This window comes from Macrosteles quadrilineatus, unplaced genomic scaffold (assembly GCF_028750875.1).
Source record: "Macrosteles quadrilineatus isolate MER2022 unplaced genomic scaffold, UCM_ALF_1.0 Scaffold_8__2_contigs__length_117827958, whole genome shotgun sequence".
NCBI classification, from domain to species: Eukaryota; Metazoa; Arthropoda; class Insecta; order Hemiptera; family Cicadellidae; genus Macrosteles; species Macrosteles quadrilineatus.
Window position 1 is genome coordinate 70,121,043 of NW_026542601.1, and position 20,113 is coordinate 70,141,155.

The 20,113-nt window shown below is 37.3% G+C and overlaps 1 protein-coding gene across 2 annotated transcripts in view; it reads right to left on the bottom strand.

Moving 5' to 3' along the window:
* Positions 1-20,113, bottom strand: part of LOC128999474 (protein winged eye-like) — a 131,097-nt gene that overhangs the window by 35,848 nt on the left and 75,136 nt on the right. Inside the window, exons 6-8 of one of the 2 annotated variants that reach the window (XM_054426015.1) lie at positions 18,914-19,120; positions 14,736-14,861; positions 10,240-10,332 (exon numbers count right to left, since the gene is read on the bottom strand). In XM_054426015.1, the coding sequence (XP_054281990.1) occupies positions 10,240-10,332; positions 14,736-14,861; positions 18,914-19,120 (426 nt within the window). The remainder of the gene's footprint in view (positions 1-10,239; positions 10,333-14,735; positions 14,862-18,913; positions 19,121-20,113) is intronic. The other variant, XM_054426016.1, reaches the window with a different exon arrangement.

The window sequence follows — 20,113 nt, forward strand, 5'->3', positions numbered from 1 at the left end:
GTTAATAGTTAGTAAGAAATAAAAACATTTTCCAAATGTGATCAAAATATGTTCATAAACAAGCAAACTACAACAGTTTACTTATTCTCCATAAGAATAACATGGGAATTTGAAATTTACAATTTTTTGGAATTTTCTCCGTAACCGTTAGGCGCATAATAACGCTTCAATATACTAAATTATTTGTTTTTTTAAGCTCTACAAAATGGTTTGGTAATAAATTGCAAAATTTTAAGTTTTTTGGGTCAAAAATGGGAAAAACCTATTTTTACCCCATAAAACCCCCCGTAAACACCCGTTCACATGGTCCGATCATGCTGGATCGCGAACTCGTTCGAATAAACGTAGGTTTACACGTTTGTACCAAATTTCATCAAAATCGGATCATTTTTGCTTGAGTTATCGTGCTGACGGACACATATATATATATATATATATATATATATATATATATATATGAATTTGAACGGATGGTGTTTTTGGCCTCTAGGGACCTCAAAACGAAAAAAAAAATCGGTCCCGCGTCCAGGTCTTACCATGAGTACTACGGTAATAGCTTATTCCCTATATGGGAAATTCGCTAAAACGAGAAAACACAAATCGCGTGAACCACGAATGGCGCCAATATTTTTTCCCGCTACCTAAGGACGGGTAATTTTATCCATGAGGCCACGACGTTCTCTGTCTGTGATTGTCCATCAAAAATCATGTTCCTTTTCAAAAGAGAGGAATAATATGATAATATCATTGACATTTCTCTTTTGTGACATTGACATTGTTTTTGTTTTTTACATAAATGTCTATTGGTGAGAATTTTTTTGATACTAAAAGTGGGTTTTTTTGGCGATTATAATTGAACGGATTTTCATTAAATGCTTGGTTCAGGCATAGATAAAAGGAGTAGACAATACTACTCCTTTTATCCTTTCGTCTACTCCTTTTAATCTTTTATCTATGGTTCAGGTGACTCTTCTGCTTGGGGGCGATTAAGCATTGACTAAGGTTAGAAGTATTTTCTTAATCACTGGAAATTTTGCTTTATCTCTTGCTCTTACCAATGCCCTTCAATGGCTGTATCTAAAGACAAAATCTTTTTTTAATTAAAAAAAATATCCTTAAGTGACAGCGAAGTGAAATGCAACAACACCATACAATGCATACATATTACACGACTATAATTAGAGGGGAGGGTTCGTCGTGGAAATGTTTGAATTTTAAATAACTCTGAGCAAACATCCCTTTAACTCCCCTCCCCCACCACCAACGGCACATCAGATCCTCTGGTAATCTAGTCGACATTAATTTATTAGGTATGTTTTATCTATGGCAATACTGATATTTATAATTTAATACTTATACTACTTATGTTATACGACATTTTTTTCTTACCTACCAAAATTAGACTATTTTAGCACTTTTTAGCTTTGGCCCTTTTGGGAGAAACGCCTAACTTATTTCACCCTGAAAATCGCGTTTGAAAATTGAGAAAAATGCAAAAAATCTGCAATTTTAGGTGCTTTGAAAAACTTTTTTTACTTTAGGTAAAAAGTATTTTTCTCATTATTTAGGCCATTTTGAACACATTTTTCCTCTTCCACTTTTTCGGCAAACGTCTAGCTTATTTCGCCCAAAAAAACGCAATTGAAAATCGACGTGAAAAGCGTAAAAAATCACTTAATATATCACTTTAATAATCACTGGGGGGTAGCGGATTTTTATCCCCCTGGAATTTTACCCCCTGGGCAAACGTGACGTCACAAACCAGGGGGTAAAATTCCGGCCGCGAACTTTTGAGTTTCGCGACATCAGCTCGATGGATTAAACGCGGAATTAAACATATATTTTCACGGCTGTGAATTTAATCAGAACACATCAAATTATAAAAACCTAGAATGTACGGCCCGGATTTTTACCCCCGGAATTTTACCCCCTGGCCAGATATATAAATTAGTGAGAATGAGTAATAATATTCATTCAGTTTTAATTAAATAGTAAATATTTTATTATTAAGTACTGTAGCCTATCTTAATTTATTTGTAACATTAACTAATCGAACAGGTTTTTAATTTTAATTTTGAGATTCGAGTATGATGATTCGATCTTTGAAGCCAACTGTTGGTTAATATGATCAAAATAAAACAGCGAATTCTGTTTACTTAGTTGAGATTAAAAAACAAATAAATAAAGATAGGCTACTAAATAATGAAATGTTTACAATTATTTTAAAACGTAAATAAGGAAATCAATCATTCTATTTCTAAAATCGGCCAGGGGGTAAAAGTCTGGGGGTAAAATTCCGGGGGTAAAAATCCGGGGGTATAATAATCCGGCCCGTACATCTTCAGTGGTCTATACACTAGTTATATGGACAGGGGATAAAATTCCGGTTTTTATCGCTAATCTAATTATTTATCACGCTCTGGCTATTTTCATTAGACTTCCAAATCCGCGGGGGTAAAATTCCGGCCGCGAACAAACTTTTGGCCACTCAGGTTACTACGTCATAGTGACGTCAGCTTTGCTCAGGGGGTAAAATTCCAGAGGGATAAAATTCCGGCAACCCATCACTGGATATTGGAAATTTGACCGGTTAATGTGTCAATAACTTATTACTAACGTAAATAAGAAAATCAATCATTCTATTTCTAAAATCGGCCAGGGGGTAAAAGTCTGGGGGTAAAATTCCGGGGGTAAAAATCCGGGGGTATAATAATCCGGCCCGTACATCTTCAGTGGTCTATACACTAGTTATATGGACAGGGGATAAAATTCCGGGTTTTATCGCTAATCTAATTATTTATCACGCTCTGGCTATTTTCATTAGACTTCCAAATCCGCGGGGGTAAAATTCCGGCCGCGAACAAACTTTTGGCCACTCAGGTTACTACGTCATAGTGACGTCAGCTTTGCTCAGGGGGTAAAATTCCAGAGGGATAAAATTCCGGCAACCCATCACTGGATATTGGAAATTTGACCGGTTAATGTGTCAATAACTTATTACTAACGTAAATAAGAAAATCAATCATTCTATTTCTAAAATCGGCCAGGGGGTAAAAGTCTGGGGGTAAAATTCCGGGGGTAAAAATCCGGGGGTATAATAATCCGGCCCGTACATCTTCAGTGGTCTATACACTAGTTATATGGACAGGGGATAAAATTCCGGGTTTTATCGCTAATCTAATTATTTATCACGCTCTGGCTATTTTCATTAGACTTCCAAATCCGCGGGGGTAAAATTCCGGCCGCGAACAAACTTTTGGCCACTCAGGTTACTACGTCATAGTGACGTCAGCTTTGCTCAGGGGGTAAAATTCCAGAGGGATAAAATTCCGGCAACCCATCACTGGATATTGGAAATTTGACCGGTTAATGTGTCAATAACTTATTACTAACCTCTTGGTTTACCCAAAATCGGTCATTTTCGGCAGATTTTATTATTGATATTGATGATAGTCATTAATAAAAAAAAAAACACTGTACAAGTTTTTTCAGTCATTTACGGGCCTAAGCATGTGCTATGTTGGGTTAGGTTAGATTAGGTTAAATTAAGTTAGGTTGGATTATATTTAATTTGGTTTACCCAAAATGGGGCATATTTGGCAATTTGCTCTTTTTACGATTTTTAAACTTGGTTTTCTAGGTAAAAACAGCATTTGCTGAAAAGTGTTTGAAATTTACAAAAATAATAAGAAAAACACATAGAAAGTAAAATAAAAGAAAATTTTCAAGTCCCAAAAATCATTGATTTCTATCGCTTTTCCCGATGTTTAATCGCGATTTTCATGGTGAAATATTCGTTTCCCGTGAAGCTTCAACTCCATAGAAAAATAATCGCAGGAAACAAATTCACGGATTAGTAGTTTTCAATCAACGTTTACTATGCTAACACTGTACACTGGTACAGTATCTGCAAAAATGCTGCCAAGCCCTACCAGTGTTTTGTACATTTTCATTGTACATTTGTTGTACACTTGTACAGTGTTTTTTTTTTAATTATTATTAATGACTATCATCAATAATAATCGGTCGATTTGCTGCACACAAAAATCCAACAAATTCTTTTAATAATACATATAGATAATAGGTTGATAAAATGCTTATTCATTGGCTTATTGTTTGAACGAATGAAAAAGGGCAGACAAAAATTAATCATTGATGACATTTTAGTATTAATTGTATCTGTATTTATTGTAATTATTGGCAGGCCCTTATTTCCCTAACCCTCAATTGAAAAATTAATAAGTACAGTTGCCTAACGTAATTTATTTGTCATTTCACCCCGCCAATATGGGATTCGGCCGTGAACGGTGCGTGAACACTGACGCATTAACATTAACATTAGACTACACACACACCCGTGACATAGCACAATGATGGGATCAGCTGTCCAGAGACCGGAAGCGGACCTGGTTACATTTCCTGCGTCACAACAACACATCGCCTACCACGACCTTCGACAACTGCGAACTGCGCCACGGACAATAGAATGGAAAACACATCTACACCAGGCGAGGCACGATCGCGATTAAAAGGCCTTATTGATCAATATGGTTCTAAGAAAATGATCAGTGATCCCAGCACATTCACGAATAGATGAATAGGTCTATGATTGTTGCATAGACGACAAATGGGGGTGCGGAATACTATCCCCCGGAAAACTACCCCCCCCAGGTGAAACGTGACGTCACAAAATCTGCCAACTAACCAATATGGAAGCCGTGTCCGCGACTGGAATACTACCCCCCCCCCCAGACAAATCATGCTAATGTAATTTTAATTTTAATTCGAGTAATTCCGTTGGATAATAGAAAAGGCATGTGTTGAATATAAAACAGATTTTCGAAATGTTACAGCAAGTTTGGTTGGTTAGGTTAGGTTAGATTAGAACTGTTTGACAACTAAATTTGAGTGTCCGTGACTGGAAAACTGCCCCCCCGGTCTCTGACGTCAATATGACGTAGGAACCTGCTTGGGGGGTAGTTTTCCGGGGGGCAGTCTTCCGGCGACCCGACAAATGGATCTAATGGATGGTTGAAGCCAAGATGTATGGAGTAAACCATGCATCTTGGGTTGAAGCATTGTATGGATTGGTCACTTCTGCATTGACGTTGGCATTGGTCCTGTATTATCATTCGCTCTCCGTGGATTGTGGAAGACCAACAATGACGTCAGTCTTCGTGCAAGTCTGCATTGAGAATCTGCAGCATTAGCGATCTATTATCAGCATGTGTAGCCATTATCAGGTCGGCAATAACAATCAACGACAACGGCGGGTTTACATTGACAATTAAATCGACTGATGGCGATGCTGGTCAATGAACCAGCATAAATGAATTATGTGATCCTGCATAAAGACCAGAAGTTGGCAAAGTTCAGTGAACAGTGTACAATATGTGACAGGTGACGGGGCTATTGCTCTTGTACACGCAACTATCTGTTAATTTAACTATGAGCAGTTGAAGTGCTGTGTACAAAAGTGTGCATAATGAGTGGTAGCCTACAAGCGACGATATAAACAATTAATGTTTATATAGTTGTTAGTTGTTTGTGTAGTTCTTTACAAGAAAAAAACGATCAACCATTGTTACCATTGTGGTGATACCAGTGTCCTCGTTCTGGTAAACTTTTTGTCCAAGTCCTAATTAAACTGCAGATTTTGTAAACAAATAGCCTTTTTCAAAATGTATTCATTTATAGTGGTATCACTATTAGTTTACCTTATTCTTAGTGGTGACAAAAATGGTTTACAAATAGGCCTACATAGAAATAAACAAACTGAATTTGACAGTGTTTGTTTCGGTAGCAACTTAGCATAAATATCACAATTGTGTAACTTTCTTTCAAGAAGGATTCGCTGAAAATTTCCTTCATAGGTTTATAACATCATTCAGCAAATTTCAAAGAAAAGTACACATTTGTTAATTTGCCCGTGGTGGCCTTCAATCTACAATAGTATACATTTAATGACAAATGACTATCACAGTGAGAAAACGTTGAGTATTCAAACAAGAGTCCTAATGGAACTTGACATAAAGTTAGTCGATGAACACATTTTCCATTACTACTTTAACCGTGTAATCGTTTAAAAATTAACACCACAGAATGAATAATGTACACGTAGCCCAAACCAATGAATACAAACCACTAGCCTACTACCGCCTGTGCATAGTGGTAGAAATACAAATTTCATCGTTTGTGTTAAAACAGCGAAGAGTGAGAGACGGAGATATTTTGTGTTCTGTGTTCATCAACTTGTTATGATTCATACATTCATGAAAAGGGTTGGACCAAATGTACAGTCGGAGGATTAACTTCTATAGTCCTCGCCACCCTAAGTTGAGGCAGCCCAAGGCCGCACGGCGTATATCGATATCTAGTGCGGCCTTTGGCTGCCTCAACTTAGGGTGGCGAGAACCATAAAATTAAGCCTATCTCGTTTTCTTATACATTTCAAACTGCTTTGTATGCCACTTATTATACTGAAAGCTACCAATCATTACAAAACCCAAACGAAGTTAATTACAATCTAGCTTTTAGACTTTTTTATCAAATCAATTGATTAACGATAACAGTGTGGTTTTTACGCCTCACTCATGTTTTCTACGAAGTATAACAAACTTTAGAACTATTTATTATAGGACATTTGTGATTTTAGAAATTTTAAAAATCTATCACTTATGGGCCGTTAAGACAGAGATTCTTTAAGTTAGGACAAAGAAATGGGGATTACTGTAATGACCTGGGTTTAAAAGCCTTTAACGACTCGATAACTTTGTCACAGTGATATCATTTTGAAGGGCTTTGCTTCGCTATGGATATAGGATAGCAGTACCACGCAGTGCAGTATTTCACAAAATAAATCAAAATACTTGCGAGTAGCACTATTGATTAAACCATAGATCAAAACCAATCTACCGTAGATTAATGGAGTAGAAATATTAAAGGAGAGCGTCTACTCCTTTCATCTATGATTCTACACACTATTTTATAGCATACAATATATTATCATTGACTTTATATCTACATAATCGATGGTAGCGCCTTCGCTGAGGTACACAGACTTCGAGACATCGCTGCCACTTCGATATTGCGAAATGGTGATCGCGCAACCGACGGCGTTCCTCTAATTAAGGTTATTTATTCGTTGGGAATTTTCATGATTTATGTTTGACCTTTAGCAACGATTCTGGTTCGTTCTCCTGATAATTGAGTGCTTGTAAGAACCAGAACTAACACGAGGGAAGAGAAGAACCGCAGGAAAAAAGCCTCAGCTGAGTTGTGAACGCATACATAAATATCTATATTAAGAACTTGTTGGATTTTTGTATTCAGCAAATCGACTCCTGAATATTTATTTTTATTGACATATGGGTATCAATATATAGCTCTTATCGTCTAGACATGCCAATTGCGGGTTTGGATGATACCCCGTAAAAGCTCTTCGTCCAGAGTTTGTGCTGAATTGAGTTTTTAATCATCTGAACTTTTTCAAGTTTACATTTTGTTTACATCAAAACAGATGGCCATGATACAATTTTTTTTACATCCATACGAAAATGGGGTTATCTTTACAGTTGGTGATGTTTTAGTGAATACAAATGAAATATTGTTATGATATTTGTAGAAAAATGTAAAGACGAAAATGACTTGCGTTAGATTTTGTGTTTTCATAGTATGTTTTATTGATGCTAATACAGTATGACGGATTTTGAAGTCACGAAGTAACGCTGGCTGCCAGTTTCCAACAGAGGTAAGAACACGATTTGCATATATGATACCTTGATTGTATCAAGGCCTACAGTATCTACAACGTTCGTAGTTTTTGCGTTTTTGCTCCAACCCCTCGTTACCGAAAAGAAAAGCGATCTCTTAACATTACTCGTGAATCTTCAAAATGATATCTTTATAAAAGAGTATAATCCTTTGGCGATTAAAAGGACACAACTATAATTATTGCAAACAATGTAATTGACGGTTATTCCCCACACTAGGTTGTTGTTGTTGTTCATACTGTAATTAAGATTTAACGTGGAAGAGGTGTCGTATGTATACAGTAGTACTAGTGGCTTGTAGGAGCAATAGCCCCTATATATAGTTATTATTTTGTACAAATGTTATTAGTCTGATGGGTTACACTACCTTGAAATATCGTTTAACATTTTTGTATATTATACAGTAATATGTATAATAGTTATCACATACCTGCATAATGCATTTTGAGGTCTGCTCTGTTTAAAATAAAAATTCCAAAGGACTGATCATGAGTTGTGTTTATAATATAAACTTTCTAATCATAATACAACTAAGGAACATTTACAATAATCTTCATGACTATTAATTAAATATATATAAATTTCTTTTGAATATAGACAAATTCACTTAGATAAAACACATAGAGATAATGCCATCCTCCAAATTGTAAAATGCTAATTCTATAAAAAAATCTCTCTGAAAAAAAAAACCATTTGTCGTATGGTATCCATTTTGGCCGATTCCTTGGTCTTCATTTGGTTCTAGTACTATTTTATCATCATCTGGCCGCTTTACCCGGCTAAAAGAAACGTAAAGTTGACTATGGGTAAACACTGTTTTTTCCCCATTTTTTCAAATAAATACCAACTTTTGTGAAGGTTTGGCCTTGCGCTTTAATAATAAGTAATAGCGAAAGCTAATCGCATTAGGAATTGAATCCTTATAAACTTAAACGGCATATTAGGATCTGTAGATATGAGTTTTATTTTTAGCATAAAAAATGTATTCCCTTTGCCTACTCCAGTAATTACTTCTAACTTAACATTTTATTCAACATAAATAACACAACCAATCGTACTTCATTATAATCCAGACCCTTAAAATTGGGAAAAAGTATAATTACATATTACCATATGATTAAAATAAAGTTAAACCACATGTTTTAAAGTAAACAAAGCAGACATTACATAGATTCCAATGCTATTTAAATGTGAATTATTTTATTCCGTAACAACGTTTCGGTGCATAATTAAGAAAAATGAATATTTTCCCCCAAAATTTCATGCCCAGACCTTTAAAATGAGACCTCTCCCAGCTTTCTACGGCCTCCCGTTCACTCACAATTTCATTGTCAAATTTTGGGCTTACGGAATTAGATTTAGATATGTTTGAATAAGACTCTTCTATGACGTTTAACCTGATAATGACATGACACTGGGTGTAATGAGTTTTATTGGTAAAAACTAGTTTAAAGAGTCTTCCGTTTATAAAATTGTAAGAGTCATACTAAATATTATAATTTCCATGTCTAATTCCCTATACTAAATTGTGTATATTAGTTTAGGGAACATTACTTATTAATTGTTAAGGGTTTGTATTTAGATGGTTTAATCTATCTTACAAATATTTGTAGATGCATGATTTCCCTACAGTCGATTCCGTACACAAACATTATATTATGATAATAATAATTATATTATTATTATGATAGGCAGCACTCTTTCTCTTTCATCAGTGTAATTTTAAAACTACTTTAGGTTTGCAAGAAATAGCTCTTGTGAGTTTGATAGCACTGCAAGTTAACTTGTTAACAAGTAGGCCTAATATTAATTTTCAATGCTAGACCTCCCGTATTTCAAGAAAACTATTGTATCCAAGATATAAAAATCTCCCTGATTGTAAATGTCACGAGAGTTGGAATTATCTGATTTCCTTGGAGATAAAAACTTATTTAAGTTTACCTATATACTTGACGTTAATACTCGTATGTACTGTATTTAAATCTAGCAATGATAGGATTTGATGTGATAAGGTTATTTGAGTAAACTACTAAATTTATTCCTGGTTTAATTTTAAGATCATATCTAGTCACTTGATTTAGCGTTATTACTCTGATTGCGGCATAGTATAATTATTATCTCCGACGATACAAGGGACTGTGTTCGTTCAAGTTATTGCTTGATAAAAATATTGCCTATCTTATATTGTTTAATCTTTAGTTTAGTGGGTTGGGTTTTTGATACGAGCATAAACAACTGGATGCTAAGCCAATAAGTGGGGCAATGGCCTATGCACAAAATTAAACGAAACCAAATCTATTGCCGCAAACTTTTGTAGATAATAAATAACCCTAAACACTAAATAAATAATTAATTATTTGTATAAAATATAATAAATCCTTGCAAGTGGCAAAAGATGCTGATTGAATATCGATGGAGATTTTCGATACCACCTGTGTGACAATCGATAGCCGCATCAACAACTCACCGTGCCAGTAGGAGGGCGGGGCCAGTGGTGGAAGGGCGGGGGGCGTGGTCCACAGCGGCGTGTGATTGGTCGGTCGCTCGCACGCCAAAACAGCTATAAAACACATTCGAACCGTGTTCACTTAGGCCTGTAATCGCTTGGCATGCCTTATACGCAACACCATAAGCATGATAAGCCCTAAACCCGCCCGGTATAGCGGTCCCATTATATATCCCTGAGGCATACCATTCCATCCATTTAGTAGCCTTATATTCCATTTTCTGATTTAATTATTGTTTTAATCACACCATGGCCATGAGTTGTAGCTTTTATACCGTCACCCGGTTCAACACCGACACCACCGTAACCATTTTATTGATTAGATATTTAACAGTAACCTTTGTACACACGTTTTACATTAAATAAAATACACACGATTCAAATACTGAACTCAGGTTTGTGTATTTTTTATACCAACACCAACACGAACACACACGACACACCGCAGGGTCGGTGACCTTTTAAATCGTATTAGTTCATACAATACCTTCATACAATCGCGGCACTCACATATAATGCTCGCGGAGTGTTATTTATAGACAGGGTAACTTATAGAATTATAAACCCAGGGAGTACTGTATACTGTACATTGGTAACTTAATGGTACCTATTTAATTATGTAAATCGTTTAATTTTTACATATACAGTTTAAACATAGGCCTAAAATGTACCGTCAATCTGATATATTGATAATTTCGCCAAAATTAAATATATGTTCAATGTACATTGAACGGCTGAAAGAAGATCAAGTGCGCTGATGTAGGGTAAATTTTTTATAATATGTATAGAATAACACCAACTTTTTGCCGAATAAAACATAAATTATGGTAAGCTGTTAACTGAACCTCCTAGCCTAGGATCTTTTAGGCCTAAATCACATCAACTATCTCAGAAACAAAACACTAACGCAAATTTTTTAAACTGTAGCATTTTCTAAGTGTGAGTTGTGACTTGTCAACTATGCTCTTTTGATAACAAAAAAATACGCAACAGCTGATCCATACAGATTGGATGTCTACTTTCTTCATAATCCAAAAGTCAATGCTAAGCCCACTCACTGCCAGAGAGCAGAGTAGAAATTATACAGCATTTACATTCCGTGCTCGCTGCTCACTGACGATGTTAGGACGTCCAGTAGTTGATAATGGGGGGTTACAAACGAAGTACAATCATAGATAAAATGAGTGTCTACTCCTTTATCTATGGTACAGTGCATTCGCAGTCAGTCAAGTACATTTAAAGTGAACCCAACTAAAGGAATGCGTTGGATTAAATGCCAAATTAAAAATCAACCAATAATCTAAAATTATAGAGTCGTGACATTTGAAATGGTTTGTCAAGAGGCAATATTTACACAGAACTAACGAAAAGCAGATTTCAATTATAACCACTAAGCAGGAGATGATGTTTCTATTTTTAACTCCACGGATGCAATTATTTGTGTATCATTTCACCATCTCTTCCGTCCGAATTGTTATCTCTCGCGATTCAATTAATCAAATCGTTTTGCGATCATTTCCCAAATTGAGGGTCCCACGAAACAATGAGCGATGACAAATTAATTGCACGTTCCGTTGCGCTTTTCATTGTGAAAAATATAAAGTCAAAGTTGAGTATTGTCAGCCACTGTCGAGAGAAATCCTGTACACGTGGGAAAAGTTTGCATCGCTACATCAGAAGTTATGGTTTAGGGAGATAAAATAATTTGTTTACCCAAGGAATGTTGTCCACATTTACTTAGACGACAAGCGACTCGTTTGTATCGATAGTATGTTTGCCTTTTCCTATGAGGCATCCAGGGAATTAACAGTGATGACGACAAAATTTTGTAGTGACGACGATTTTGCTCATCGGGCAGCCAGGGAAGTAACAGTGATTATGACATAATTGTGTAGTGACGACAAGTTCGCTCATCAGGCAGCCAGAAAGTAACAGTGATGACGACAAAATTTTGTAGCGACGACGACTTCGCTCATCGGGCAGCCAGGGAAGTAACAGTGATGACGACATAATTGTGTAGTGACGACGAGTTCGCTCATCAGGCAGCCAGGGAATCAACAGTGATGACGACATAATTGTGTAGTGACGACGAGTTCGCTCATCAGGCAGCCAGGGAATCAACAGTGATTACGACATAATTGTGTAGTGACGACGAGTTCGCTCATCAGGCAGCCAGGGAATCAACAGTGATTACGACATAATTGTGTAGTGACGACGAGTTCGCTCATCAGGCAGCCAGGGAATCAACAGTGATGACGACATAATTGTGTAGTGACGACGAGTTCGCTCATCAGGCAGCCAGGGAATCAACAGTGATGACGACATAATTGTGTAGTGACGACGAGTTCGCTCATCAGGCAGCCAGGGAATCAACAGTGATTACGACATAATTGTGTAGTGACGACGAGTTCGCTCATCAGGCAGCCAGGGAATCAACAGTGATGACGACATAATTGTGTAGTGACGACGAGTTCGCTCATCAGGCAGCCAGGGAATCAACAGTGATGACGACATAATTGTGTAGTGACGACGAGTTCGCTCATCAGGCAGCCAGGGAATCAACAGTGATGACGACATAATTGTGTAGTGACGACGAGTTCGCTCATCAGGCAGCCAGGGAATCAACAGTGATTACGACATAATTGTGTAGTGACGACGAGTTCGCTCATCAGGCAGCCAGGGAATCAACAGTGATGACGACATAATTGTGTAGTGACGACGAGTTCGCTCATCAGGCAGCCAGGGAAGTAACAGTGATGACGACATAATTGTGTAGTGACGACGAGTTCGCTCATCAGGCAGCCAGGGAATCAACAGTGATGACGACATAATTGTGTAGTGACGACGAGTTCGCTCATCAGGCAGCCAGGGAATCAACAGTGATGACGACATAATTGTGTAGTGACGACGAGTTCGCTCATCAGGCAGCCAGGGAAGTAACAGTGATGACGACATAATTGTGTAGTGACGACGAGTTCGCTCATCAGGCAGCCAGGGAATCAACAGTGATGACGACATAATTGTGTAGTGACGACGAGTTCGCTCATCAGGCAGCCAGGGAATCAACAGTGATTACGACATAATTGTGTAGTGACGACGAGTTCGCTCATCAGGCAGCCAGGGAATCAACAGTGATTACGACATAATTGTGTAGTGACGACGAGTTCGCTCATCAGGCAGCCAGGGAATCAACAGTGATGACGACATAATTGTGTAGTGACGACGAGTTCGCTCATCAGGCAGCCAGGGAATCAACAGTGATGACGACATAATTGTGTAGTGACGACGAGTTCGCTCATCAGGCAGCCAGGGAATCAACAGTGATTACGACATAATTGTGTAGTGACGACGAGTTCGCTCATCAGGCAGCCAGGGAATCAACAGTGATGACGACATAATTGTGTAGTGACGACGAGTTCGCTCATCAGGCAGCCAGGGAATCAACAGTGATGACGACATAATTGTGTAGTGACGACGACTTCGCTCATCGGGCAGCCAGGGAAGTAACAGTGATTACGACATAATTGTGTAGTGACTACGACTTCGCTGATCTGGCAGCACGGGAAGCAACTAACAGTGATGACGACATGACATAATTAAGACATAATCACGTCACGCTAGGCTATTATAATACGTCACGCAGACCCCTTTAATTATCTACTCGTTAAAATGTACCAAAGGGCAATCTATAACCCGTACTGAAGTGGTTTTAGTAGACAGGCGCTTCGTCCAGCAAAAATACAAATACTGTACCTATAAACATTCTACCTTTCGTTTGACACCATGAACCAAGCAGTTAGACGTCTCGTCCCATTTTCATGCATTCAGTGCTTTATTATCGTGCTACATGCAATTTAATCCGAGAAACATGAATAATATTTATATACTATAACTAAGCGTAGGAGAGCATTACATATAAAATACTGCGCTTATTTTAAAATCATAAAACAAACTGTACCCGATATTAGAAACATGATATATAATTATACAAGCTTTACAAATAATCGTATTTTTGGCATCTAGAAATTACTACAAAAATTATGTTTACGAATTGAATTCATTACAGGGTCTAATCAAATCCGCGAAACATTTGAAGATGAAAAAAAATAAATGTCGATTGTACTGTATATTGAAATAGAAAAATCCCTTAGAAAACCTCTAGTAAAGATTTAGAACCAAACGTTCCCTTGGAAGAACACATTTGCAACTGAGTTCATTGACAGTAGCCTATTAGAAATCACATCTAAAAAGAAATATGGTTTTAACACTACCCAGGATAAGGACTACTTTGAAAATATTCATTTCATTTAATTAAACGCAAAAGGAGTCGTTTGATTAAGACTAATTGAATGATATTATTAGGTAGGTCTTTTATGTATTTTTACAATGTAATCCTAGAGTGGGCGTTGTTTCTAAGTGACAATAATGACACGAAATAATCAGGTAAATCAACCTACCTAGTGGTGGTACAACAGGATCCTCCTTGAGTCTGACTTCCTGTGTCTGCGACCTCTGGCGAGCCACGGCGATGCCCACAGGGATGCCGCCCTGGAGCTGGGGCTGTACAGGCGGCGCCGTCGTGGCTGTAACAGAGGGTAGACCTTAGTGAAAGTCCGCACACTAACTGTAAATAATATGTACAGGACAATGGAGTGTAGGAGATAGGGGTAAAAGGTACAGGGTTATCACGACTACTAGAAAAATAAGCAATGTTAAATAATGTTTATTTTTGGGCCAAAAACGTCATTTGTTTATGTTTATGATCCGTACCGGTATTTTTCTAGTATTCGTGAGGATTATTGTTATAGTGGCTCCAAATACCGTGTCTTATGTATACATCAAAATCGTCCTTCATTGTATAGAGTCTCAATTTGTGAAATAAACACGTTATTTTTTAACTAAATACTGTATTGTGTCTTCAATGTTGTCAGAGGCGTGTTTCTAGCAGATCATGCATATATATATATATATATATATGATAAATATATGATATATATATATATATATATAATTATACTATGATAAAGAAGCTAGTCAAGCTGGAGTATGCACTTTAGTATTAAATATAATAAATAACATTTTAAATTTCGCCTCTAAAATAATTTATTTTGAATGGATTTGGCCCAAAACAAAACATTTTGCTATTTATGCAAATGTAGGCCTATATTACAAAAAACGAATGATTTTTATGCATTAGTTGTCGACAGTTCCGTCTCTGACCATATAATTTGTAACAAATGAATCACTTATTTCATGGTGAATGGGTCATTTGTATCTTGTAATTTAAAACAACGAAAAGATTCAGAAATAATAAATAGCAACGGGCTTTTAAAGTTCTTGCTTTTTGGTAATAGGGTTTCATGTCAGTTTGTAGTTTATAAACCGAATCAACGAATATCAACCATATAAACAGATATGCACGATAACTAATGCTGAAATACACGGTTTAGTGTAGAATCAATAAACTATAAGTTAGCACATGTTATTTTTAATTTATATTCCCGCAGGAAATATGGTATTTATAGGATATAATTTTGAAATATTTTATACAAATCCTGTATACATGACTGTGCCAAGCATCGTGGAAAAAACCGTAACGTAGTTAACTTTTGAATACTAAATGATTGTACATATACTGTACTAACCCTACGGTATTTTAATTGTATTCTAGACTATGTTTTTAATAGGCTATGTGTATTTGTTTATTTATTTGTTAACAGATTCACAATTTGTACAGGAAAATACAGGATTCCTGCAGTTAGTTGAGTACATTTGTGAAACAACTATAGAAAGCAACAACAAAAGTGTAACAAAATACATAAGGAAGATTATATCGAAGGTCAAAATAATTAATTTCCCTGAATAAATTACAGAATAACTGAAAAATGTCCATTAAGCAAAAAGAGGTACATACAACACTAGATTATTCCCGTTTTGTTTGAATGAAATCAAAACTTTTACAACTTCCACCACATGTGCAAAACATCAGTGTTTTTTCTCCGGCCTCGTCTATATGCGCCCGGCCCGGCTCTGCACAACCCCAATTTACAATATAGGGAAGACACGGAGGCCCAAATAAGCCAAAGCATGGCTCGTGTCCAACGTTCTAGGTTCTAGGCCTCTATTTCGGACGAGCTAGGCTGCTGTATGCGCTTCCCGTATTGTGATCGTGGCCATGCGAAGGAAGAATACTTCCGGCCATACTTCGTTTTTCTGTGCTGGTAGTGATCTAAATCACAGTACGGTTCTATTATCTGTGTCAAAATTTATCTAAATATCCGCTGAGGAATAAAGCATACATTATTTGTTTACACGCCGTTGGGAAGAGCGGGAAAAGCTACTATCAAATAAAAATAACTTTAGACCATTTTTGCCGGAATCAGTGTTTGCTACCGTAAAAAGTATCACATTGGTGGAAACGCGGAAAGCGTCGTCTGTTTACTCTGAACGGAAACATCAGAGAAGACAAAACAAATCAGCTGTAATGATAGTCATTATCACTTTGTGATTAGGTTCCAACCAGTGCTCTCTGGTTCCAACGGCTGCAATAGGATGATAGGCGAATTCTAGGTTTTGTATATCTTTTGTAGACAATACGAATACGCATGTTTGTATGAAGTAAATGAGTATACTTTTCACCTGTTTATAATTGTCGAAAAGTAGGTAGGAAGCGTGCATTCAAATGAAACATTTATTTGAGAACTTTGACTATTCGGATTGAACATATAACTGTGATGAGTATGAGTCAATTTACTATGGATACAATGGATGGCACAATGGAGAGCTTGCATAAAATAAAGCGCATTTGTGATCAGACAATCCAGATGGATGTATGCTCAATTGCTCAAAGGATAGGTGAAGTAGAACATTTTGGTTGTTTTGTGTTTTTTACACGTAATCGGTTAATCGTATAGGCAAAATAAAAATATCCGACAACGTGACAATATTTTTGTAACAGCGATCACTGACCATCCCAAAAGTCTCAATTTTGATTATGCATCATGTAAGTTTACAACATGGAGGAACATAAACAGCTGATATCCTCAAATACAACTGATTCTTTGTTGTGATAGTGATAGTGTAAAAAATACTACTTTTGCCCACAACGTAGGGCCTAGACAACCTTCGCTTTTGCTGCAGTATGTCAAACTCTTTTTGGCATAATTTATTCTTAGGATCAATTGAAATTTAATTTCTAAATAATCGATAAACTTATAAAACACTAACACGCTAAAGGGCGAAGATTAGTGGAGAAATGATAATGGTTAGGCCTAGATGACTGATTTAGATCAATTGGTTTCTTGGTCAGGACCATTATTTTATTTCGTCCCAAAGACAGTTTTTCGAACCATCAAAAAGTATCTGATAATCCTCCAGAATGAACCGGTTACCCTATGATTACCAGGCGAGCACTATAACCACTCCGCTACACAGCAATTAAACTAAATCGAGTATCCCTGGTGAGCTGTGTGTAGTGTGTACCCTACGGTCGGTACCCTACGTAGTGTTGTCTGTGCAGGACTGCGGGGGCGGTCCATAGACCACACTCTGTATTGATCAGTCCCAGTCCCGGGCATCTCCCCCCTCCCCCACCCACCACGGCCTAGCTGACGCACTACCACTATAGCACTAGCGTGTTTATGTTGGCCATGAGGACTTTCCATTACGGATTTTGTTGGGGAAAATTTCCAAGAGCGTTTACGGTTAGTGCACATCGACCCAACAGCCGTCGACCGAGAACTAAGATAACTACTGGAGCCTTCGGAAACGTCGGGTGATGTCTACAGGTGGTTACACGCACGAATTGTTTATCAGTTGTACTTGTTGAATAGACATTCTGTAATTGCTGATAAACCAAAGAAATATTTCAATTCATGAACAAAATCGAACTTCCAATGCGGAAATGTATCAATTAATATATTACTCAGCGTAACCATGCTTTACATGTTGATGCGAGGACAAGAACTATAAAATGGAGTAAGAATATCGCAAGGTTTGCTTCACATTCAACAGTAATTTCTTTCTACACCAATAGACCCGAAAATGTGAGGTACCGTACAGTATTTGATAATTAGTTTCGGTTTTGACATTACTAACCAACAACAAAACAATGTAGTCCTATTTTGTCCTTACCGGTTCGTTGAAACGAATATTTTGTGTGGAGACTAAACTAAATACATTTTGGGTAAAAAATCACGACAATTTGGTGGAATTCAGATACATGGATCTTCTCGAGGCGACAACGAGTTTACGACCTTTCAAATTATATTTTCCCTTCACACATGGAGACAAAAATGATATTGCTCCGTTCCGTTACAAACGACAGAATGCAATACTGTACATAGGTCGGCTCATCAGATTACCATCTGCTTAGGCTGGTTGCTGATTTTCTCTTGATGAGGTTGAATTCAGGAAATTTCTTATTTAAAGGTCCCCATGACACATATAATGATGCCAAAAATCCAAATTAAAACGTTATTAATATTACTGTATCAGGAATCGAGAATACAACTGGATTAGAGTTGGACCTCGGCCACTACTAAAAAAGAAGTTAACTAAAACCATAGGACCATATGAATACACACTACAAACAGAAATTGAGTATTCAGGAAGGGTTGGATTTCTATTCCCTTACCAGGAGTTGGCAACGACGACGGGGGCGGATCCAACACCTCCTGTTTGACCTTGACCACGGACGTGGTGACCTCGGCCACCTGACACGGGGTGTGTCCCGGGGCGAGGGCAGGTGTGGAGGCGGCGGGACCGGGGGTGGTGGCTTCCCTCTTCACCTGGGAGGCGGGTCTCAGGCTGACTGGGGTGGTGCGAGAACAGCCTGGAGACACTGGAACACAGAAACGTGCACATCAGTTGAAGTAGAGTGAACTGACAGTTGTACCGAGGAAGATAACATTAAACAAATCGGGAAACGATTGAGGGGAGAGAAAGAAGAAGTATACACAAAATCCAAATGATACCGAGGAACTGCCACATGGTGGAATCAGTTCATGTACCTACTCACAAGGTATTCAATGGAAAATAAAGGAAAAGAATGATGTGATGGAACAAAGTAGACATAATACAGAATCCGAGGGGTATGGAAAAACTGATAAAGTAAAGGTGGTGGAGTGGCATTAAAGAACTCAAGAAGAAGAAGAGGAAAAAGAGGATGTGTTATCGGCCAAGACTGAAGAAGAAAAAAGTTCTAGAAGAGACTAATTGAGGAATGAGCCCACTGATTGGAACTGTCGAGGAGATAGAAAAGAGGAAAAGTTAGTGATTGCGAAGAAGTCAGTGTAAAGGAAGGAAAAAAAACATGATAACATTAGGTTAAGGTGAGGTACGTTTATCAAGACAAAACGTTGGCAGGAACATACGAGATGGTGAAGAACATGCAATGAGAGGTTTTGCAGAAGAAATTAAAAGTAGAAGGGGGAACTAAACGATTTTCATTACATAAATGTAATCTAGGACATAATGTGTAAAAATAATAAAGTATGCGAGGAAAGAAAGGACACGATGAATGCCATGGAGACATTAATCGTGGAATCCAAATGATGCAGCAATACCGGTTGTCGTTAAGACATAAAATGAAATAACGAACTAACGGAATAGCGACGATAAAATATTGATTGAAATTAAAGAATTATGACATTAGGAACTGAGAATATGTATGAACATGTAATAAATACATTCTTAAAAAGTATTTCAAGCATTCGAAAAAAATAATGAAATGCAGAAATGTTCAGGGAAGCAACGAAAGGCTGCGAGTAGTAGGAAAAATAACAAAATATGGGAGAAGTTGGAGTATTCTAAAAACATGTGATTCCAATTTGCA